The 25566-nt window shown below is 30.3% G+C and overlaps 1 protein-coding gene across 7 annotated transcripts; it reads right to left on the bottom strand.

Moving 5' to 3' along the window:
- Window positions 1–421: 421 nt before the first annotated feature.
- On the bottom strand, window positions 422–16813 carry LOC107425648 (ras-related protein RABC1). 7 transcript variants are annotated; one of them, XM_025076885.3, is made up of 8 exons: window positions 16623–16812; window positions 16358–16493; window positions 16135–16203; window positions 13963–14028; window positions 12683–12804; window positions 10482–10610; window positions 9917–10072; window positions 422–1204 (listed from the first exon to the last, which is right to left on the bottom strand). In XM_025076885.3, exons 2-7 carry the CDS (start codon window positions 16479–16481, stop codon window positions 9965–9967), a joined length of 618 nt encoding a protein of 205 aa, XP_024932653.1. In that variant the 5' UTR covers window positions 16482–16493; window positions 16623–16812; the 3' UTR covers window positions 422–1204; window positions 9917–9964. The 7 variants fall into 7 exon arrangements, with proteins under 7 accessions (XP_024932653.1, XP_048335581.1, XP_048335580.1 ...); XM_048479624.2 differs by lacking the exon at window positions 422–1204 and adding an exon at window positions 6549–6874 and having other exon boundaries at window positions 16623–16813; XM_048479623.2 differs by lacking the exon at window positions 422–1204 and adding an exon at window positions 6549–6854 and having other exon boundaries at window positions 16623–16813.
- Between the last annotated feature and the right edge of the window lie 8753 nt (window positions 16814–25566).

Genomic DNA, 25566 nt, shown 5'->3' with positions numbered 1-25566 from the left:
ATATATATATCATACTCATAACTAATTTGTGAGTCTTTAAGTTGATTTTTACAATTAAAAATCACCAATATCACTATGGCAAATTTGAGAGGGTCTAAATGAAATTTACCCTTTTAACAATTACCCATTCAATTAAGTTATCCATTAATAATCCGAGCTAAATTGGTTCTTTTAAACTCAATTCTAGCCTAAATTAAGGTTATCCAAGATCTAATAGGCTTTTTCAAGCTCAATCGGTTCTTAGATTGTGTTTACCTAGTCTTCGATTCATCAATTACCATTTTTGAAGGTTATTATCTTTAAATCTAACCGACATCCAATCAAATTCTCATTTAATTAAATGTTTATTTCCCACAAAAATCGAGATAACAAAAATAATTGAAAGGAAATCCATCAAAACTAATTTTATTAAATCATCACATTAACAATTTAAGTTGCATTCAAGGTTCTAGATCCAAAAGATTTAACCACTCATGTCTAAAAGAAAATCAAATACAAAAAAAAATATAGAATTCCATAAAAGAAGTTATCATCTCCTATGTAAATCCAAGAATTCTATTATAAAAATAAGAAAAATTAAAAGAAGAGGTAGGGAGATAGAGAAATCTCAGGTATGATAGCTCTTCTAAACAAACTCAAAGCCTTGGACACTTTAAGAACTCCAAAATCCTTAGAGCTTATCTCTTTACAAATGCTTTCTCTTTCTTAAAATTGTGGTGTTTTTCTCTCAATAATTACCCCTTGATAGTTAGTCTTGCCTTTTTTTTGGGTAAATGTAAAGATATTTGCCAAAGAGCTTCATTAAACTTTTCACCTTTTGTTTTTCTTATAAGACCATCACCAAAAATAGGTATATAGAAGTCACATGCCTCACTAATGCCTAGATTAAGCTTAAAAAATGACAATTAAGCTTTCACAAAGGTGGTTTACACGTGAGAATAGGTTGAAAACAAGGCATTTGCTAGAGCCTGAACTAACTTGTTTTCCTTTGTTAAGTAGTGGGCACCTACTCAAGTAAGTGTACACACCCAAGCTTATTTTCTTTCTACACAAAAGTGGTGTGTACACCTTGTAGGAACAAGTATGTACGCCCAAGCTCATTCTAGGGGTCCACACTTCATGCCTCATACTTAGCTCTTCAAGGAAAAGCTCCAAAACTTCAATGTTTAGCAAATTTCTTCAAAATATTCAATCGAAGGTTTACCTACAAAATAAATAAATCAATCAATCAAAATCTTGAAAAATCAAACAAATAATTAAGCTTAAACAGGCTAAATCAGTGAGTAAAATGCTCACTAATAAAAAAAAAGTTTTGGTTTTGAATATTGAAATTGTTAGTTTGGAAAGTGTTTTGATAAGCACTTGGTTTTGCATATTGATTTTATTGCTTTTGGAAATATAGATTTGGAAACTCTTTTGGAAATGGTTTGATTTACTTAAACTATTTGGGCATTGATGCCCGTTTAAATGAAATTGATTTTATTTTCTAATATCATGGATTTGACTCTAAGATTTTGGTTTCAATTTGGATTATAGTTATACCTGGCAATTCGGGTTGGTGGGTCGTGTTCGTGTCAACCCGTTTAATAATCGTGTCAAAAATGCCTAACCCGAACACGACCCATTTATTAATCGTGTCAGGTACCCAAAACACTAACCCGACCTGTTTATAAACAGGTCAACACGACACGACCCGTTTAACACGATTATTTTAACGGGTCGTGTTGACCTATTAACCCGTTAACCTGAAATTGACCTATTAACCCGAAAACTAACCTATTAACCCGTTAACCCGAAAATTAACCTATTAACCCGAAATTTTTTTTTATTTTTTTTTTATTTTTATGTTTTTGTTTTATTAAAGATGTATTTTTTATTTTTAAAAAATTAATAATAGAAAATTATTTTTATAAAATTTTTAATTTATAATATTTTTTAGTTATTAAATATTATATTAGTGATAAAATATTAATTTAAAATTAAATTTAAATGGGTTGTAATAGGTATATAATCGTGTCGGATTGAAACTGACACGTTTAATAAATGGGTCGTAACGGGTCAATTTCGAGTTAAACAGGTCAACCCGAAAATGACACGATTAATAATCGTGTTAAACGGGTTGACCCGATTATGACCCAAACCCATTTATAATAAACCCAAACCCATTTATTCCGTGTCGTTTTCGAGTCGTGTCGCCGTGTCATGATCCAAATTGCAAGTCTAATTATAGTTTAGGCTTGAAGCACGCTCGACCTTGTATATGGTATATGGTATATGGATCGGATATGGATTTTGCCTAGAGCTTGATTGGTTGGTATTATGATGATTTTGATTATTGATTGATTAATTATGCACACATTATTATTTTAGACTGATTAATTATGCATGTCAAATGATTGTAGGCTTTCATGCTTGGCTGTCTTCTAGTTGGCCCAATCCATTTAGGACTAGCTGGCAAGGCTGTTTTCTAGCTTCGTCAGTGATTGATGATTTACCATAGTTCAAATTCTCGGCAATAAAGTCAAAACTTGATTGTTTCAATTCTTGCAAGCTCATGATTCATCCTACAAGGATTGATTTTTAAAATTATAACCTTTATTTTAGCCCAATACTATAGAATAAGTTCATCAATCAATTTTATCTAGGAAATCAAAAATCAAGAATGAATTGCAATAACTCTTAACTAGATTAACAATTTGAATGCAAATTTAAAGAAAATAAAGACAAATACCACACAAATGTTTTTAAATCTATGAATTAAAAGTTCTACGACCTTGACTTCATTTAAACCTATCATGTGACAGCTGAATTTGGTTATTAATGGTCGATTCCACTCTAATTATCAATAAAATGTTCCTAAATTTACTTACTCTCTCTTAAGGTAAGTAAGATGTATAGAAAATTAACTCAAATTGGAACATCTTCCTAATTCTACCAGCATGCCTTATATATATATATATATATATATAACTTAAATGTTATGCTCATGAATGCACGTATACAATACACACCACCACACATACATATATAGAGAACAATTAGGGTTTAGAAAAATAATCCTACTCACATTACAGTCTGGATTCTAAATATCTCTAACTATATCTATATTTTAGCTAAGTACTATAGAATAAGGTCATCAATTAATTTTACCTAGGAAATAAAAAATCAAGAATAAATTGCAATAACTCTAACTAGATTAACAATTAGAATGCAAATTAAAGAAAGTAAAAACAAATACCACACAAATGTTTTTAAATATATGAATTAAATGCTCTGAGACCTTGACTCCATTTAAACCTATCATGTGACTGCTTAATTTGGTTATTAATGATCAATTCCACTCTAATTATCAACAAAAGATTCCTAAATTCGGTTACTCTCTCTTAAGGTAAGTAAGATGTATAGAAAATTAACTCAAATTGAAACCTCTTCATAATTCTACAAGCATGCCTTATACTCAAAAGTAATATACGTACATATATATATATATATATATAACTTAAATATTATGCTCATGAATGCATGTATGTAATACACACCACCATACATACGTATACAAAGAATAATTAAGGTTTAGAAAAATAATCCCACTCGCATTACAATCCGGATTCCTTATTCCAAATTAGGAAGGCGTTGTTCCTTCATCTATACAACACTAATATTAGAACATAGTCAGTGTTCTTTGCTCAACATATTTCACAGAAAGATCCATTCCAAAACATCCTTTCTTTTTTTTACAAGCTAATGAGTTAACCAATTAAACAATGTCTCCCTTTTATAAATCTATAGTTTCTTTTTCTTCCCAATTTCCAAAGTTAGAAAGTTTTTTAATTACCAATTTATCATTTTTAGCCCTTACTACCTACAATAACTACCAATCATAAATTAATCCCATAATTCACATTAACACTTTTATCCAATTCCAACGTCAATAAATTAGGTAACTTATAATCCAAGAAATGTAACTTAACTTTCAAGAAAAGAATTTAAGGATCCATGACAAATTATAAATAAACTCGAACAAATTTAACCTTAAAATTAGTACTTTAGATCCAAAATACTTTATAAATTGCACAACACAACAAGTTTAGAAGCCCTTAATCAAAGGAAAAGAATACTCAACTTTATAAAAATAAATGGTTCCAATATCTTTCAAAATAATGAAATCAAACTTGCCTCAAAAAATAGTTATAATTGTCCAAGAGTCTTTCAAAATAAAATAATCAAAACTTGATCTCAAAATGTTTTTAGTCGTCCAATAGCCTTTTTAATAACTTAGAAAAATTAAAGCTAAACATTTTGGAAATAGAAGTTCAAAAGTCCAATCAAACTTCCAATTTAGTGCAAAAGAATCCACTTAACCTCAATTAACAAATTATAATTTAAAAGTCCTATTTGTTTTAGAGCATTGAGAACCATTTAAACCTTTTTTTTTTTTTTTTTTTTAATTCCATTCGCTAAGTCAACATAATTAACCTTTACCCATATCTTGATTCACGTCCATTTGGTTTAATCAATCAAACAATTTAAGACAAAACCAAATACTTTTCTTACCTTCAAATCTAACTTTCCAAATTGTCCTTATGCTCAAGTACCCAATTTAACCAGTCCAATCCAAGTCTTTTTAAATTTCATTTATTATGGTGCTTAACTATAATAAACATTCTGTAACTTGTTCTAGTTTTAAGATAAGCAAAGATAGAAAGGTTTTTAAAGCTTTCATTTTTACACAAATAAAAGAGAAATACTTTTAAGGCAAAAATATAGCAAACATACGAATTAGGCACACAACAAGGAATATTAATACAATTGTACAGAATCCTCAAGTTAAGGACAACAACAAGCTTAAGAATTACTTTGAAAGAATTTGTAAGAAAAGCTCAACATAATACAAACTCAGGAACTTGAAACTACTTGGTAAACAACCATAACATAATACGAACTTAGGAACTTGAAACTACTTGGCAAACAACCATTTCATGTAGGAGCCAAAAAATACATAGAAGAAAAGATCAAGTAGCAAATCAAATCATGTCTCTTGGCTTGACTCAAACATGAAATGAAAATTCCACTTCAAAAGGTTTTATTACACATAACTTTACACTTGAAGAAAATAATGTAGATATCAAGAACTACTTTAAACACCACTATCGATAAAGAAAAAAATTAAGGGCAAATTAAATCCATACTCTCAATTGGACACCACCCCCCTCCAACCAAAAAAAAATAAAATAAAATAAAAAACCAAAAAAAAAAAAATTTATCTCAAACTTTTAGAGCTTGAAATGCAAGATTTAGGAACTGCAACAAACAAAGTTCTTCTTAACAATTTTAAACCCTTACAACCCAATTGTAAAGCAAAAATGGATATGAACCATTTTCTTCTTCAAAACCCTTTGAAATACTAAAGTTTTCAATCCTACAAAAGAGCTCCATGTTGAAAACTTTTTGGTAGAGTCTCAAGCTAAAATGAAGGTAATTTGAAACACAAATACTTAAGAACTTCCAAACATTCCAAATAGAAATCACACGACAAGGTCATCTAACTCAAGATAAGGATTTCAACAAGCTTTAAACTGAAAGTATTTCAAGTCTAATACAAAACTAAATAAAACCAAACATTATACCACACAGTTTTGGATCAACATAGCCAAAGCAAAGAAACATTTCTTGATCCTAACTCACATGTCACTACATATCAAAACTTAAAAGAAAGAAATTAAAAGCTTAAAAAATTTTCTACAACAAAACCATAAAACAAGTGGAGAACACGAAGAAAAAGGATTGCATAAAGGAATCTCAATTGGAAACTTTCCTTGCTTTTGAAGAAGCAACTTTTCACTCTCCTAAATCCCCTTTTCTTGGAATTCTTTCAAAATACCATAGAACCTAAACATACAAGCCAAAATTTTGAAGAAAAGAAAACGATAATAAACTTGGAACATGGAGTCAAAGATTTTAAGCCAAAGGAAACCTTGATTCAAAAGACTCAATCAAACCTGATTGTATCTCATTTGTTGCCACCTCAAATTTTTGTCTCAAAACCTTTAGATCATTACATGCAAAGTAAGATCAAGAGTTTACTAACATTTAACCAAACCATACTTAAAGATCATGCCTTAAATCGACAAAAATAAATAAATAAATAAAACTCAAGATCAAAGCTGGTTCTAGTGTAGGCTGAAAGAAACTCTACCAAAGAACTCAAAGGTAGCTTTGAAAACCTCTTAAAAATCAACATTCATGAAGATCAAACTAGAGATCAAACTTATTTAGGCTCTTAAAAGAAATATTAAAGAGATTTTGCAAAGAAAAACTGAGAAAAACTATGTGAAAACTCAAGGTAAGGCTCCCTTACTAATTCGGGTTCATGAAGCCTTACACATATGAGTTTCTCTTTACCAAAAAAAAAAAAAAAAAAAAAAAAAAAAAAGATCAAGCATAAAATCAACATGCAAGATGGTCTAAACACTCAAAGCTATTCCATTCAACACTTAAAACATAAATGCACAAAAATATTCAACGTCAACCATCAAAAACCAAATCACTTCCTCGCTACAGATCTCAATAGCAAACAATAAAAAGAAAAAGAAAAACCAGTTACAAAATTCAATCAAAACAAGAAAAGGGGAAAAAAAAAAAATTAGCTTCAAGGAAAATGTGTAAAAGGGTTTCAATTTGAAAGAAATGAAAAAGAAGAAGCTTAAGATGAGGAAGAAGAAGAGGAAACTAAAGAGAGGGAGGAATGTTTTTGGAATGGTTTTAGATGATGGAAGAGGAAAAAATGAAATAGATTATCATTTATGGAACCCGCAAATGCTCTTGCAATTTCCTCTTTATTTCGGTCCAGACACCTGTTCCTTCAAGACAAAAACTCAACAAGTATTTTAAAACCAAATATTAGAATTAAAAACATTTTCCCAAGAACCAAAAATTCAAATAAAGCAAGTCATTCTCCCAATCTTGTAAAAGAATACTATGGTATAATTTGATAGAGACAAATACAAGAAAATAAAAGGATCTAGCAATCCAAAATAGAGTCTCCTACTTTTCAAGAAGTAAATAAAGCAAGGCACATCTATATATATATATATATATATAAGACACTTACAAGGAAATAATTACAAGAAAGTTGAAATTTAAAGGATTAAAAGATAGCTTGAATCCTAAGAAAACATTGAGCAATTCAATTTTTCAATTTCAAGAAATCAGGTAGTACAGAAAATTTAATAAACAAAAAATAAATAAAAAATCAACACCCTGCAAGCAAATAAAAAAAAAAAATAAAAATTCCACCATTCACTAGCATCTCATAGAAAAACTTTAAAACTTTAGCCTAAGCACCATAAAAATTTTATAGTTGCTTAATATATTAATAATTTAAGTTTTGGAGTGTTACATCAAAGATGTCGAGGAAATAACCTCGCCATAGCCTAAATGGTGTTGAGGGGAACTAGCTTACCATAGTTTAAATGGTCTCGAGGAAATGACCTTGCAATAGCTCACATGATGTCGAGGAAACAAAATCATCATTGCCTCAATGGTGTGATGGGGATGACCTCATCATAGTTCAAATGGTGTCGAAGGAATAACATTGCCATAGCATAAATGGTGTCGAAGGAATGACCTCAGCATTACCTCAATGGACAACCTCACCATAGCCTAAATGGTGTCGAAGGAACAACCTCATACCTCAATTGTGTCAAGAGAACAATATCGTCATTACCTCAATGATGTCAAGGAAAAAACCTCATCATAGCCCAATCTCAACAATAAGCTCGAAAGGTTCAACAACCTCACCATCAATCCCCAACTTTAGGGAACACCAATAGAAGATAGAAGATATAAGTCAGGAACAAACGAAGTAAAAAAGTCAAGTGTGGTAAGGACATAAGGTGAACCACATGTAGGAAGTCCAAAGTAAACAACCTCACAACCTAAATATCTCATCAAGGGCCAGAACTCTTAATCTAATGCTATTAGGAGTATGGTAAATCTCCCAAAACTCCATAAGCTTAGAAGTAGTAGTAAGCTACCTTACATGCTTCCAGCTTCCCTATTTAGCTCAAGCTATGGAAACTATCGCAAGAAGTGACATGACCGAATTCTCTACTTGTAAAAACCTCACCCAGACGAAGCACCACACTTACTTTCTTAAGCAGTTCATCCATCTCGGGTAAACACTCCAATTTTTAAAGTTGATTTTATCTTTAGACAAGGCCATCACCTCCAACCAAATTGAGAACTGCTTAAAGATTTTGAAAGTCACACCAGTGGGCGAAGAAACCAAGCATAGTAATAGGTCAAACCTGTATTATTCAATTAAAAAAAGCTTCATAAAGTCAAGAAGCTTCGCTTTCAAGAAGAACTAGTTCACAAGGAGCCTTAAGCAACAAGGGTGAAATCCATATGTTCAACCCTTTATTTCAAAAACATAAAGGATTACAGGGGAACATGTTGTGTATGGATTTTCACCTAGTTTACTTACGTAGGCTTAGACAAAGAACGACCTTGAAAGGTGAAGGAATGACCTCAACTCATGGAACGATTTTAGGCCGCAAAAGAACCTAAACAACCTCAGGTCGTAGAACAACCTGAGGAAGGAATAGGATAGTTGAATTACCTTACGATCTTAATGACTCAACAACCACACAAGCTCATTGAAAGATGGTTCAAAACCTCAAAAGAGTTTAAGGCCAATTCTACATAAATGAACTCATGAAAAACTACCTAAGAGAGCTTTAATGCCAACTGTACATCATCAAGACGAGTTCTTACTTTAGATTCAGCTTGGAGCCCAAGAAATAATGAATAGTGAAGAGATGTGCTGAACACATGGAGGCGTGTGCTGATTCCACCAAGCTTAAACTTTTCATGCACTTATCTAAGACCCTTAAGTGAGCCAAATTCAAACAACATGCAAGCAATTGGTGGACTGAACTTATCACTATTTCCAATTTTCACCTCATCAGGTTAGCAGCTATTCCACATGGAAAGTACCTTCTTCAACAAAAGGGAAAAAACCATGTGGCACCCATACTGTAATGCAAGTGACAAGTGTTGCAAATCCACCCTCCATCCTCTTCTATAAAAGGAACAGGTCCATTCTCTCCTGGGGTCTTTTTGGCTCTTCTCCTTCTCTCTTTATACCGCTTTCTTTTTCTAACAAGCTCTCTAGAGGCACTCTTCTAAAGATAACTTGCTTGTTCATCACTAACTTGACCATTAGAGGTTTGTGCTGACATCATTATCTTCTCCCTCATGCTAATCCATCCTTTAGGAATGTTAAGTAGGTGTCGGGGCCTCTTAAAATTACATAACAAGTACTAAAAGTTATTATTTGTCCAATTAGGATTTTAATTTTAAATTATTAATTAAGATGGCACCTTCGGCAGTAAACACATCAACACGTTTGCACCGTATGTTGGAAACATTTTCCCAATGGATCAGTATTCTCTCTATATATATAAAATCCAGATCACATGAAATACACAATGCAAATAGCATTCTAACTTATTCATACTACATATTTGCTTTTATAAAGTCAAAATATTCTAACTTGACCAAAATTGAGTGTATATTTATAGTAGGAAGAAAATTTAAAATGTTGCATATTCGTATATTCCAATCATTTCCAACCAACAATGACGACGTAAACCTTAGAGTCTGGAATTAATATCAACAGCCAAAGTCACATTGCAGTTTTCTGTACAAAATCACATTCCAAATCAGCTCAAAAGTTTTGAATATCAATGATTCATTGAGGCCATTGACACAGAATGACGTGAAAAAAAAAAAAAAAAAGCACTAAATCAAATTATCACTATATTACATGCAATTTGCAATTCACATCAAACAGATATATATTGAGAATAATTTTCAATGAAAAATTGGAATGAAATTAAGACCATTAAACCTTGAGTTAGAGATCCGAAATGCTGAAGTTTGTAGGAAAGATCCAGCCTCAGCAACAACTGCTATTGGCTGTGATTGACTGCGGCTTGTTCTCTTTAAAGATGTTCTTCTTCACCCCCCTAGAGCCCTCAGATAAGAGGCTGGGAGTATCCAGAATCTGCATATGATTTTTCACTCATTATATTGCTATTTTTTCTCATCTTGAATTTTATTACCAAATTTTCTGAAAACTTACATTAAAAGAGTACAACGCATTTTCTTTATTTAAGAAAGTACCAATTTATATGGAATAGGTCTTCAGTTCTTGGTTATAAGTCAGGTTCTTTGAAAACCTAGACAGACATGATTATTTCCCTTATTTTCATGATTCTCACTCCCATTCATCTATTTTCTATTCCGCACCCACCCCTCTCTTCGTGTTTTTTTTGTTTTTCTTTTTTTTTTTTTGTTTTTTTTGTTTTTTTTGTTTTTTTTTTTTTGCTCTTTCAACTTCCCCTTTTTTTCTGCTCCTCTCTTGATCCTGCATCACAACCAAGGAACTATATTCAGTTAAGAAGTTTCCTCACCTTTAAAACAAGTTCTTCAAAGCACTGCTGTACATTAACTCGAGTTTTAGCACTGCATTCGATAAAAAGGCAACCATATTCTCTAGCAAAGTTTATTCCCTCTTTCTTTGTTACAACCCTGTCACTTTCCTGAAAAGCAAAAACAATACAGACAAGCATAAAAACCATAAGCTAGGCATAACAAAAGCAATAGAATGATTAGAAACTACATAGAAACCAATGGTTGGGACCAAAATGAAAACCGCACATATATATATATATATATATATTATATTTCGACTTAATTCCAACAGATTGGCATGTCAAGAGCCTAACAAGTGGAGGGTTTTCTACGAAAGGCAAAAAGACCTTGTGACAAGTGTGAAGCTAAAGAAAGATAAATAGCATCAGCCATGTGAATTTCAAATCAGATCAGCATTATGGAATAAGAGGCTGAACCTGTCACTCAAATGTTAGGCGTTTCTTTTGTCAACAGTATCTAAAAAAAGTAATTTCTTATCTTTTCAGCAGAGTTTTCTTTTTTTCACTTTTGTGAACTCATGTTGCATGTCAATAATGTAGAAAATACTGCTAGCCCTAATTCATTCAAGGCATTCTTTACAAGTGAATAATGAAAAACATTTTGTATAAATTTCCTGGATAAACGAATTAGACAATCCTTCCTCGTTAATGTATGAAAATTATGTGAACCTCGAAAGTTGTTGAAGAACCTTTGATAAATCATTATTGGTCATGCAAGTAAGATGCAAAGCACACAAACATACTACCTGTGTGTGTTGTCCCAACAAAGACACTAATTCATCAGACATTTACCCTAATGGGGTGTTTGGGTAGTGATAAAGTTAGTGGGAATCTAAAATTTCCTAGGAAAGTGATTTTCTGATGTTTAGATAATTTTTAAGATAAGAAATTCATGGACCCCAGTGGAAAATAAATATCGTAATATGGAAAACTGACAAAGAAAGTGGATCCTACTAAAGAGGTATGATTCTAAAATTTCCAGAGAAACTGATATTATGTATTTTTTTAAATACAATTTCATCCTTTAATTTTAATGTATAAATTTATTTAATTACTTGTAAGTTTTATTTTCCTCTATAATTAACCAAACACTGTAAAAAAAATCCTAAGAAAACTCATTCTCAAGAAACTGATTCCCAAAGAATCAGTTTCCTTCATTATTTTCTCTATTACCAAACACCCCATAAGTTCAAATACCCCACCCTTGAATAAAAGAATACTAGTTGTGTGACCCATTCAAAACTATAAAAAGATTGTCATTACATTAATAGAAAATAAAAAGATGATCTAAACTTTTGGTAAATAAGATGATTTAAACTTGGATGCATGAACAAACACCCTCAAAAGGCATACACTTGTAGAATATAAGAGTAAGGCCATCTTAATTCAAAATAGGATCCAAGGCAAAAGTTTTAAAGAGAAGATTAAATATTTAGTACATGAAGAAATTGTGTTGTTAACAAATAGTTAATAAGGAATATAAAATATATGAATTACGAGTTTAAATCAAAGAGAATAGGATTTTTTATAAATTTGAATCATATATGCAAGTTGTAGTAAAGATTAGCAAAGAGAATATCTGAGCTTTATTTTCCAGACAAAAAGAGAATTATAAATATTAAATAAGATTATTAAGAGCTAAGATAAGTTTTTATCATGGAATCGACTCTTTATCATTCAATTAATCCCTATTTAAAGAGAAGAGGTAATTACTCTTTGGTAATTCAGAGAGAAAAAGAAGGAAAAAGGAAAAGTGAGAACAATTGTGGACTGAAAAAGAGAATAATTGTAGATTTATGCTTAAGAAATAAGAAGTCTTAATCGTTAACCAAAAAGAATTTAATTTATTTTCATTACAGAAAATACTTGGCTCAAATAGTTATAAATATGAAAACTAAATTCTAGACTTACTATGACATTTCGTGGCCCTATGCAATTTCCTTATTGAAACATCCCTGCATAAGAGATGGAGACAGAACAGATGGGAATGCTAATGTTATAATTTGCATCCATGACTCATTTTCTCGGTACATTTCTTAAGCATCAAATAAACTTTTTGACTGAAAATAAATTAATCTAAAGATCCAAAGCATTTATAATGCACCACATAAGATAAACAAGGAAAGGAGGAAATGGAAGAGGAAAAAAAACGTAGACCAATAAAAATTCACAAGTAATACCTTATCCACTTTGTTCCCTACAAGCATCTTAATGCAGTCTTGATTTGTTGAATAGAGGTCTATCTCCTTGGCCCAAACTTCAGAGAGGTTTGTAAATGTTTCACGACGTGTTACATCATAAACTGTCGCAGTTATGTAAACAAGATCAACATTTTATGGAGACATTAGAAAAAGTATATGACGGAGACACTAACAACTAAGTTAGAAGATCTATCAGATTCGGACCTAAACTATTGTAGATTGATGGGTATTAACGTGAATATTATCTTATAACTTCTTCTTCGTAATAAAAATAGCGCACCTCAACAGAGTATGAGGTGTTTCTTTCCATGGTCATTCAAGGTATTAACAAAATGGAAAATGAAAAGGACAATTGCATTTCAACTCAGGTAAGGCAAAAAAAGGACAATCGCATTTCAACAAAAGGAAGGCCAAAAAAACAAAAAAGAAAAGAAAAGAGAGGACGATTGGATACCATTTTAGCTTCTGATTTTCATTAATCTTAAGGAACAAAATGGCAAAAAATCAACACAGTAATTTAATGAGCCTAACACATGCATTTCCTTCATTTTCCAGAACCATCTCCGTTCTTGAAGATTATACAAGTCATCTATAAGCAAAACATGGTAAAACTACACCTTCTTAATGTTGATTTGTATCTGAGCTAATGGGAACATAAAAACCAAAAAGTTCTTTCATTAATTTACTCCACACATTGAGCATCACACAAAACATACCTTTTCACTGATTGATTCTTTATGACAAGCATGTGATCAATTAAATGATAGGTACTAAACGCTTTCAAAGAAAGCTAAATGTAGAATTAAAAAACTAATTAATCCTTTAACTGCTCTAGAAGAATAAGGGAAATGTAAATCTGATAATCCCAAATGCATTCCTAATTCTTTGCCAGAACCACACAGAAACCCTCCAGAAATCCACGATAACTAAAGTAAAAAGATTTAGATCACATAAAGCAGGAAGAATACAGATAATGTTAATCAACATTATAACACAATTACACAAACGTTTCTTCAAATAGTTTGGTAAAGTTCAAGTTCTACCAAGTCAACAAGACACGTTGAAGTAATCAAATACTGTAAAAAACAAAAAATGTTCGGTTCTCGTATTTCTTCAAATTTTTTCTTCCTGAACTTCTCAGAGAAGATACTACTTTCTTTAGAGAAGATACATATTCAACATCCAGTTAATTATGCATTTAGGCATTTACATGTGATTTTGATTCAGCATAATAAATGAAGAATTTTATTCATACTTACCCAAAATGATTCCTTGTGCACCTCTGTAATACGAACTTGTCAATGTCCTAAATCTCTCCTGACCAGCTGCATTATTAAATTTTTTATACCAGTTAGAATTGGAAGCCAAATTTCATTCGTAAGTTTAGTAGGACAAAAAACATGAAGCAGAAGTTTCCTAATCCAACCTAGTTGAACAGCAAAAATAAAACTAGAACACATGTGCGATGGTTATGAAGGTAATAAATGATATTTATACCTCATGACTCCCAAAGCCAAGGCCACTATTTGATCAGAAAGTATATCCCATTTAAATTTTTTGGTATAGAGTATACTGCAAACAAATACCTGCAAATTTACTCCATCCCCTTTTTCTATTCACCTCACTACTAATTAGACAAGCAAAATGTTCAAACTGAAAAATAATTTATCATAAGAAACTAGCATACAGAGAGTCCCTCAACTCTTAAAAAATAAATTAATAAATTTGGGAATCCACATTACTTCTTCACATATTAAAGGCAAAATCACGACTGCATGTCCCAGATTAATGCAGATGGCTGCTAAAACTTGCGGGAAATTGTGCAAGATTAGGAATAATTTTGCTAAACAGGCTACAATTCATACATAGGTAACAAGACACAAAAAAGAAAAAAATAAAAATAAAAAAGCCACCAAATAGAAAAACTGCAGACAACTTTTTCAAGAAATTATAACTCAACTGCCCCACACACACACACACACACACACACACACACACACACACAAATTCCCCAAAAACAACATAATTAACTACTCAAATTAAAAACTGTTATAACCCCTGGCAACTAAGTTAATAACCTTTAAAATTATACAACAATAATTTTCACCACTCAAAGTGGTTGAACATATTAAACATCCCCAAAAAATCAGGAAATCCAAGGCCCTTTTCCCCATCATGATCAACAGCTTATTTATGCAGCATTAGCAGAATGATCTAATAGCAGGACTTTACATTGACAAATTACAAGCATATCAAACAAACATAAGGGAATTCTACAGACAACTCTTAGAATGACAAGAAACTTAAGACCATTCTATTTAAAACTGCCACTCGCATCAAATCTTAAGATAACATTATTTTTTTTATGCTTTACTCATTTTTAGGATCATGTTCAATTGTGGCTTGATACTGCTTAGAATAAGATTTTGGGACAATCTTTAGAATCTCATATCGACGGAAGTTGGACTTAGAAATAAAAGTCAACCAAATGCAAAGAAAACCATTACTATCAAAATTAATTAAGTTTAGGGTACAAAAAAAATCAATACTTGAGTAACAAAATCAGGTTCTCCTAAGACTGCCAATTTTCTTCTTTTGTTATTGTTTTATTACAATTAGGAAAGCGTGAAGAGTCCATAAAGAAAAAAGTTTAGGAAATAGAAACCAAGATCTTAAAATAAAAAAGAAAAAAAAGAAAAAAGAAGACTCAGTTGTTTTTGGAATACCAGGCAGAAATTAAACAAATCAATTAATTAAACAAAGTAGAACCATCATCAGTCTTGGCAATAACCAAACTGAAACATGGGAGTCAAACTCTGAGATTTCAAGGTAAACTATAACAACTATGTCCAGCTTGGTCAGCAAGCAAAAGTTAAATCCTCATAAATTAACTACTATAAATACAGATGCAGCAGGGAAAGCAACATGCAATGTATCTATCGTTACTTTCAAAATTATCTTTGTTTATCAAAGCTTTTATTTGTCTATTTCTTAACATTTAGATAGGAAAAATGACATCCAAAAAAACAAAAAAAGAAGAAGAAAAGTTCTACCAAATCAGTAAATGCCACCCCTCTAGCATTTACAGTTACTTCAAATTTGACTTAAATATGGAGAAAAAAACCATATATCATACTTCTATTTGTCTTTTGTGTGTGTGTGTGTGTGTGTGTATGCATATATATATAGATTATTTCTTACTTACCCAACATTATCAATAATCTAGATATTAAGGAGAACGACTAAAAATACAATATTAATGAATCAGTTAGCTCTTTATCCAAACAAAACCAAGAAATTCAACCAAACTTCCATGGAAATCAAAGCTTCCAATGAGCACAAACAACATGATCACACTGTAAGCAACAGAACCATAAAATTCTCATCTAAGGGTGACATGACAAAAAGGTAAACGGATATAGAAGGATTACCCGTATCCCAAATTGCAAGCTTCAGTTTTTTCCCTCCAATATCAACAAATTTCACCTTAAAATCAACACCTAGAAACAGCCCCATGTTAGAATTAAAGCAATTTTCCATTCAAATTCACAATTGATCATCAAAGGGAAAGAATTTACCAAAAGGGTCAAATGGGTTTTCTTCTTCATCTACAAAAAAACGTAAGTGGCATTTGATAAAGCATGAAATTTTTACCAATGGTAGGAGAAAGGTCTTCAAAGGTTTCGGAAGTGAAGCTGAGGAGGAGACTGCTCTTGCCCACACCCGAGTCCCCAATCATCAACATCTTGAACAAGTAATCGAACTCCGCTGATTCCATGTTCAATCCAATCTGGAAAAAATCCTTGTTTTTATCAAATTCCGAGTGTGAGAATAATAATGCTGTCCATACTGTGCAAACAATACAAAAGGAAAAGAAAATTTCGAATAAAAGTTTGAGTTATCAAATTGATTTCAGTACCTGAAGAAAATAGAAGAGAGAGCACAAGCATCAAAATGTTCTTTTTGTTGTGGAGAAGAAAAAAAAAAAAAAAACTATTTCTGAAGAAGGCCGATCTCAGAATTTGCTCAATTCGACGTCGTTCTTCTCTCACCGTCTTCTTAAATGGACTCCACGTGTTCTTGAGTTCTTGTATCTTAACTAATTAATTTTTTTAAAATCGAAATTATGAATGTGTGATTTAGAGGTCTCTTCAATTTAATACTTATATATTATAATACGAAATTATTTTTTTTTAACAAATAATACCAAATTAAATTACATAATATGTAAAGAAATAGTCCATATCAAATATAAATGAATACATTATTAACTAAATTGGCTAACATTTAAATAACTTATTTTTCTTAATTGTTTTCCTAATTTTTCTTGTTCTTTTGCTCTAGAGGTACCAAAATGGTGGCCAATGCCTCAGTGAAGCATGGCTTGCATTGTAATTCTTATTTGGCTTGGCTTGAGAAATGACGTCCGCGGCTTCACTCTCTCCCAGAGGAAGATGTTTCTATTTCTTCTGCTCAATATATTATTATTTTGTTTCTCAAAACAAACATAAAACTCACTTTAGTTGAATATGATTAATTTAATTGCCTAATATATAAGTAAATAGATCAATACCATTTACAATAATGCTAAAAATATACCTTTATCAAATTAATTAATCAAATGATATGATAATATGCATGCAAAAAAACATTCTGATGATATATATCTTTAATTGGTTTTTACTTACTTGTGCTTATTTTAAAATTTTATTGGAGTTGACATTTTATTAACTAAAGATTTTTTTTCCGACAATTAGCACTCAAACTCCAAAATCCTTACATTATTAGTTTTCTTTATCAAATTTTAAATGAAAACAAAGGATTTAAGGTGTAATTTTATATGGTTTAAAGTACCAATTACAAAAATTTTCAAATAAAAAGTAATAAAGAGTAAAAGAATACTTAAAGAGGATTATTATTTTTTTAATAAATTAGTAAAAAAATGAAAAAATTGCAAATATATGCTTTATAAAATAAAAATAAAAATGTTTACAGATAATAAATATTCTAAAAAATGAATAAATAAAAACCAATAAAAAATTGAATATTTAAAAAAAATGCATAAATTATTATAAAAATGCAAATGTAATTTTTCAAAAAAAAAAAAAAACAATCTTTATATATTTTAGAGATTAAAAAAATAAATATTTGTGAAAAAGTGATCAAGTATTTTTTAAATATGGAAGAAAACTTTGAAAAATTATTCTTATAAAATACATTCTTTTTTTATGTATGTATATATATATATATATATATATAGGGAGATTCTATAGTCAGATCGGTCTTGACTATTTTTATCTGGACCAAAAAGATGGAAATTTTTCTGGCCGTTGATTAGAATTGACAGTCCAGATTAGATTTCATTTTCCCTCCCATTTCTTTCATTTCCCATCCATCTCCCACCGTGAGCAGTTTTGGGCGGTCATTCCACACCCATCTCCCATTGTGTTCGATGTCCATCTCCCCATGAGTAGTTTTCAGCAACCATCCTATATCCATCTCCCATCATGTTCTCTTCCACCATGAGCAATTTTTAGAACCAAGATATCTGTATCTTTGTTGTAACACCCTATAGAAAAAATGGTGTCAACATTTAGCAACGCTTTTTAAGAAACTATCGCTAAAAACCGGTACAATAGTCAATGCTTTTCTAAAAAAGCATCTCAATGCTTTTTAAGAAAAGTCTTGCCTTTTCCACTTTTTTTTAATAATTTTGAATGGTGCTTTTAATTTTGTCAAATTCGATTGTTCAATAGAACTTCATACAAAATAATTAATAGACAACAAAATTGAAATAAATATTTGCATAACAAAATAATATTTCAAATAAATTAAATAAAATATTCACATATGAGCTAATTTACAAAACACTTGCAATTGCCCCTCATCAACATACATTCATATATTCATCAAAGTCAAAGAGTCATGTTGATTAGTTCTTCAATGGAAGAAACTCAAACATTTTGTGAGTAAAATGTTTTTTTTTTTTTTTACTCGATTAACACCATTTTTTCTTTAAGGTGTTGCAACAAAAATACAGAGATCTTGGTTTTGAAAACTGCTCACAGGGAGATGAATGTCAAACATGGTGGGAGATAGGTGTGAGATGCCTGCCGAAAACTACTCACGATGGGAGATGGTGTTGAATACGGTGGGAGATGGGTGGGAAACAAAAGAAACGGGAGGGAAAATGAAATCTAATCTGGACCATCAATTCTAATCAATGGCCAGGAAAATTTCCATGTTTTTAATTCTGATAAAAACAGTCAAAACCAACCTGACCATAAAATCTCCCTGTATATTTATTTTTGTTATTTAGTATAATATTTTAGGAAATTTTAGGAAATTTTGTTACATTTGTTATATTTATAATATTGTTACATTTGTTATATTTATAATATTATATAAATAACAAAAATAAATATAATTATATATATAATAAACAAAACTATTATAGTTAACTATTATAAAAATAACAATATTTTATAAAATATTATTATAAAACATAATATAACAAATTTTGTTATATATGTTATTTATAATGTTTTATAAGATATTTTTATTATTATTATAAAACTGTAGTGATCAACTTTTCCAACTTGATTAAATAATACAAAACCATCTCAAATGTCCAATATAACATAAAATTTTATAGGTTTAGATATAAAATCACATAAGAATTCCAATTATATAACTAACAGACCAAAAAGCTTTGAACCCAACTTAACTTCAACTTTTGATTTGAAACCTCACTTCCACACTTGACAACCTAATTAATCTTCAACTAAAAATCACACAAAAATATTGGAATGGAGGGGGAGGCAAGTGCACATATTGGATGGTTTAGGGGTTTTGATAAAATAATATGATCCTAACTAATTGAGATCTAACACATACAAATAACAGATCAGTATATGTTTGGCCCACCGATGAATCATTTACCTAACACACATGCCACGAACAAATTAGAACATGATAGGGGAAAACTTTTATCACATACAAACAAATTAGAACATGATAGGGGAAAACTTTTATCGCATACAAAGAATAAATCAAAGTATGGAGGGCATGTAAATAGCCAAATCTTATCTTAACTATCTGGCATAGATACTCGACACCAAATAAGAGGATAATACCATAATTGTTATTATAACCATATCTCTAACTTTGGTCTTTTGGTGACCAAATCAGATCCGAATGCCAAATCTATTTGTCTTTAGGCGATGATAAACCCCATAATCACATAATAGCCCCGCTTGTCTCCACAGCTAATTAAGTTGGGATCACAAGACAATCCTATCTCTAATCTTTATATTGGTTGGACTAAGTCTAGAGATAAAAAATAATTCCATAAATAATAGTCAATACATTATTCATATCCATAACACTCCATATATCACATGTCTCCATCATATAACAAGGTTTAGGGTTCATTAAAATAGTTTTCAAAATAAACTGATGCATTTTATCACTTTCACTTAAACGGACTCATATACCATGCTTAGTGCATGTCATCCATGATATAATATACTTATATAATCCTATACATTTCCACATATCATACTCAACTCAACATTTTTGAAAATAATAATAGTAACAATAACAATAACAACAACAATAATAATACCACAAATTGTAAATAAAAAAGCGTATACTAAAATCAACATCAATCACATACAAGTCTCTACATGTCATGCTCATGCATGCATGAATGCAACCACTTCATTGTAATATATACATAAACTGAAAGTAATTAGGGTTTAGGAAAGATCCCATTCATACTTGCAGTAACCCAAGTCCATGTGCAGCCCTTCATTTTAGTCTTAATCAAATACTCTGTTGACTTTTGGTCAAAAACCATAACTTGGTTAATACTCAATTCAATAATTCAAAATATCTTATTTAGCATTCTTAAACACCAATCCCAAACACAAACCACAATTCAACCCACAAGTTCTAACCATCATCCATCAAATCAAGCTATAATGCATAATAAAATTTCAACCCTCGTAACTTTACAAACCAAGTTTAACAAACAAAATCCAACATCCACAATTAACTAATCAAAACCACAAATTTAGCCAAAAATTCCATTTCATTTACATAATCCAATTAAACTTAAATCCAAATAAATTGTCCAATAATTTATCTCATCATTAAAGATCAAATAATGAAACCAAATAATATTTAAATCTAGACTAAACTCTTCAAGAGTCAATTCTTAAAATCCAATTGCAAGACTCATAAAATAAGCTTATCAAATCCAACTGTGTGAAGTCCCACATCAGTTGGAAAGGGGAACGAAACAGTCCATTTAAGTAGATGTGGATATCTTTCCTTACAAAACTTTTTAAAACCTTGAGGGATGGGTTGTAAGAGGATTACCCAGGCCCAAAGAGGACAATATCACATGTGGGTGGTCTGGGCTGTCACAAATTATCTTTCTTAACCTCAAATTTCATTTCCAAAGGTCATCCAATAATTTAAGAAATCAATTTAACCTTGTTAACCAATTATCCAAAAGTCTCCTGAGATTTTAAGACACTATCATAAATTAAGTTCCCCAAAAATCTTCTAATATTCAAGTTAAAATCAAACTCAACCTTTTAGACAAATTTAATCAATATTTTCCAAAAGTCTCTTAAAAACTTAAAAATTTAACTTAACCTTAATTATATAAAAGATAATTTTCTTTTCTTTTCCAATTTACTTAATCCGAACCCTATAAAATAAATTCTTTTAATCCTCTTCAAAACCAATTATCCAAACTCAATCCAAAATCAATTTCATTTCCAAAAATTTCAAAGCTCCAAAATTTCTAACAAAATAAAAATCTCAAAAATTCCAGTAATTTAAATATATACCTTTAACCTCAAAATATACATAAAATAATTAAGTCAAAATTCCACAAGACTCCAAAACTATTTCACCGTATCAATAAGATTACCATGTTGAACCACATGGATAAAAAAATGATAAAGGTTTTGGACAATGGAATCAAAATGAGTTAAATAAAATTAGTAGGGGACAATGATCAGAATGATGTTTAGATAAAACCAAGCAAGAAATCTCCTCCCAAAAACTAACACATTCTTCATTGCAAAAAGATTTGTCAAGCCTACTTTGAATAAAAGAAAGTGTCCCCATATGAGACTAAGTAAACCGAGACCCTTAGAATAAATTGGAATCAACTTTGCAGCATCCATCGTCTCTCTAATATAAGTGCAAGTAGATATTTTAGGAGGAGGATCTATCTTTTCGTGAGCTCCCATAATGGAATTAAAATCACCCACCACTGTGCAAGGATCCATAATAATAGTAGACATGCAAAAAAAGCATTCTATAAACACTTCTTTCCAAGAGGAAGAATAACAACATAAATACAAGTAACGACATGAATAAAACCATTCAAATCAACATTAAAAGTGATTGGTTGAGCATCCAAATCAACCACTGTAACATTGGGTAAACAATTATTCAAAAGAACACGAATAGATGGAACTAAACCACCTTTATCAATGGGATGAGGAACTATGTTCAACTCATCCCTAGAAGAAATGCAAAATCAAGGAGAAGTTTCTATCCTACTTTTGGGAACCTAAATTGACTTTGTAGTATGAGAATCTACCATTTCGTTTATCTTATTAGGCTAAAATTGTTCCTTTGTATTATCATATGCCAAAGCACCTAAAAGATTATTGTCATGCTTTATCCTTTTATCTGAAGAACACTAATTATTGATAATAGTAGCCTTATTTCTTTCCTTATTTATTTAAGTAAAAATCGGTATAATCTTCTCAGTTTGCTAATTATGATTATGGGGAAAGTCTTACTTTTGTTAGACAAGTCTACAACTAGAAGCAGTGTGATCAATATTTTTGTAAGCTTACAAAAATCGGAAAGGTTTTTAAGATAGAGAAACCTTGATACTCCCACCCTCGCTATTAAGTAAAATAAAACTTAGAATTGAATTAGCTAAATAAACAACTTAGAATTGAATTAGCTAAATAAACATCAATGAGAACCCTAGCATAATTACCAACATCCCCAGTGATTGTCACCTGATCAATCTTAAGAGGTATTTCTATCTCTATTAGATTTAAGGATGCCAATAAACCCAATTCAAACCACAAAGATGCACTTAAATCGGTGTGTTTGTTGACTTATAATTTTCTGAATTGAAATGTGGAGACCACAACTTCAAGCATAGCATGCCCAGTTTTAAGGATAAGGAGTCTTAGCTCCAAACACATTGTTTATCATCCTTCTAAGTATAATAACATATGACAAACCCCTCCCTAAAGGAATTAGTTTCCCTTTTGTTATATACCAAATAGAAATAAGTTTCTCTCTTTCAATTCCTGTGTTTTGAAAAGTCTTTTGCCCTCTAGAGCAAACAACATGAGTGACGAGAGAGTGTTTGTAAAGCATCAGTCATTCCCCATGATTAATTGGCTGAGTCATCGAAGGCGAAACATTCCTCTACTAGCTGTGGCAACATAAAAAGGCTTTGATTGCTTTGAAATACTTCATAAAGCATCAAAAACTCTCTGCTACAGGACTTTAATATTTTCTTTCTGAATATCTTTGATAGCATGATTTTCTACTAAAGCTACAACGTGATTAAGGTTTTGATTCTTAGAAACTAAGTAATAAGAATCCTTCTGAGCACAAACTGATATTGATGGCAATACCATCTGATGTGTCTTGCAAAATAAGTCCTGAAAAGTAGCAATGCAAATTCACCGAAAATTGAAGAAAAAGGGTAAAAGCTCAAAGACACCATGCCCTAATAGATGGTAACATTGTTTATTAACTTCAAAAGTTTAAAAAAAAAAATCTAATTATATATTGTACAAAAATTATATACATTAATAAATTATATTAATATACGCTCTTATCTTCATATCACAAAAGAAAGGGCATTATATATTAATCTATAACATGTTATCAATTATCTATTTATAGAAAGTTCATGTGCTTGGGAGTTCTTGATGATTAATGATGAAATAAACCAAAATTTTACCATGACTACAATTTTAGAGAGATGCAAAAGAGAAAGCCTATGGGGTCACTTCTATAACTAGATAACCAACATTGAAAACCGTCTTTACATTGGATGGTTTGGTTTGGTGTTTTGATGATCCCTACTTTATTGACCGTAACTTCTGTATTTATTATCGGTTTCATTGCTGTCCCTCCTGTAGATATTGATGGTATTTGTGGACCTGCTTCTGGATTTCTATTTTATGAAAACAATATTATTTTTGGTGTCATTATTTCTACTTCTGCAGCGCTAGGTTTGCATTTTCACCCGATATGGGGAGCGGCTTTTGTTGATGAATGGTTATAATATGGTGGTCCTTATGAGCTAATTTTTCTACACTTTTTACTTGGTGCAGCTTGTTATATGGGTCGTGAGTGGGAACTTAATTTCCGTCGGATTATGCGCCCCCCTTCTCAATAACAATAATAAACAATTTGTGGCAAGTTGGCAATGTAAGGTTTATTGAGAGATTATTCAATAAAAAAAGGTCGACCACGTTAGCTATAGGTCTGTTCAATAATAACATGTTGATAAAATAATGTTAGGAAATAGTATAGCATATCAAGATATCTATCAAGTATATATATATATATATATATTAATATATATATTATTTGATTTAATTATATTTATCTCTTTAAATATTCATATATCCATATCTGAGGTTACATTAATGATAAAACATCTGGTATAATTCAATTCACTATGATTAAACTCTAAATTAGTGAGTTAATTTGTCAATAATCAACCCTCTTAATGCAAGCTTATTAATATATTCAGTTTTCTTCTAAGAAATAATTATGTCATTCATTTATTCCTTAAATAAACTAAAAAAAATTGCAAATGTTATTTTTTATTACTTTTTTTAGGAAATATTACATTTGAACCTTTTGAAGTGTGCACTGATTACAATTTCATCACTTAAGCTCAAAAAATTACAACTAGCATTCCTAAGGAAGTATAGATAATATTATTTTAAGAGGTGTAAATGAAATAATAGAAAAAGAATATGATAATTTTTTGGAACCTAAAAACAGGTTGATGATATTTTTGAAACTAAAAAAACTAAATTATATTTAAATCAAACTTCAAGGAAGGTGAATGAAATTACCCATTTGTTTTTAGGCTGACATATAATAACATATCATAAATAGAAAAGCCCCCTAAATTATTTGACACTTACAAAGAACCTCTTATAGTAGAAACAATACTCAATCTATTAAAAGTTTACAAGTTAAAGAAAAGGTACACTTCAACACCAAATTAAATTAATTAGTATTAGTATTATTTTAAATATTTTTGAAGAAAATATTACTTTCCATATTTTATGTTTTGAAGAGAATAATTTTTAATATTTTATGAAGAAAATATTTTTTGAAGAAAATATTTTTTGAAGAAAACATTAATTTATTTTTTTAATCAAATATTATTTTTATTGCTTTAATATATATATATATATTGAATATTTATTTTGTACAAAATATTAGGAGGGCAATATGTTTTACATAATTATAGGTGAGGAGTTTATATGTTATTTTAATAGTTTAAGATAATTATTTGTAAGTGTCAAATAGTTTTAGGGGTTTTATGTAATTTATCCTAAAATAATCATATATATATATATATATTTTGCATTATATAATTATTGGGTAAAATATGAATTATATATAAAGTTTTTGTTTTTGGATGGGATTTTTTTTTTATATTTGTTTTTAAGTTTACTAATTTTTAAAAAATGCTTAAATGAAATAAATGGCATAATTATTTTTTAAAAATGAAATTAAATATGTTAATAAGCTTGTTTTAAGGAAATTGA

The sequence above is a fragment of the Ziziphus jujuba genome, chromosome 7 (genome assembly GCF_031755915.1).
Source record: "Ziziphus jujuba cultivar Dongzao chromosome 7, ASM3175591v1".
In the NCBI taxonomy this organism is placed as follows: domain Eukaryota; kingdom Viridiplantae; phylum Streptophyta; class Magnoliopsida; order Rosales; family Rhamnaceae; genus Ziziphus; species Ziziphus jujuba.
The sequence above is the reverse complement of the archived record's forward strand: the minus strand, read 5'-3'. Positions and strand labels throughout refer to the sequence as shown.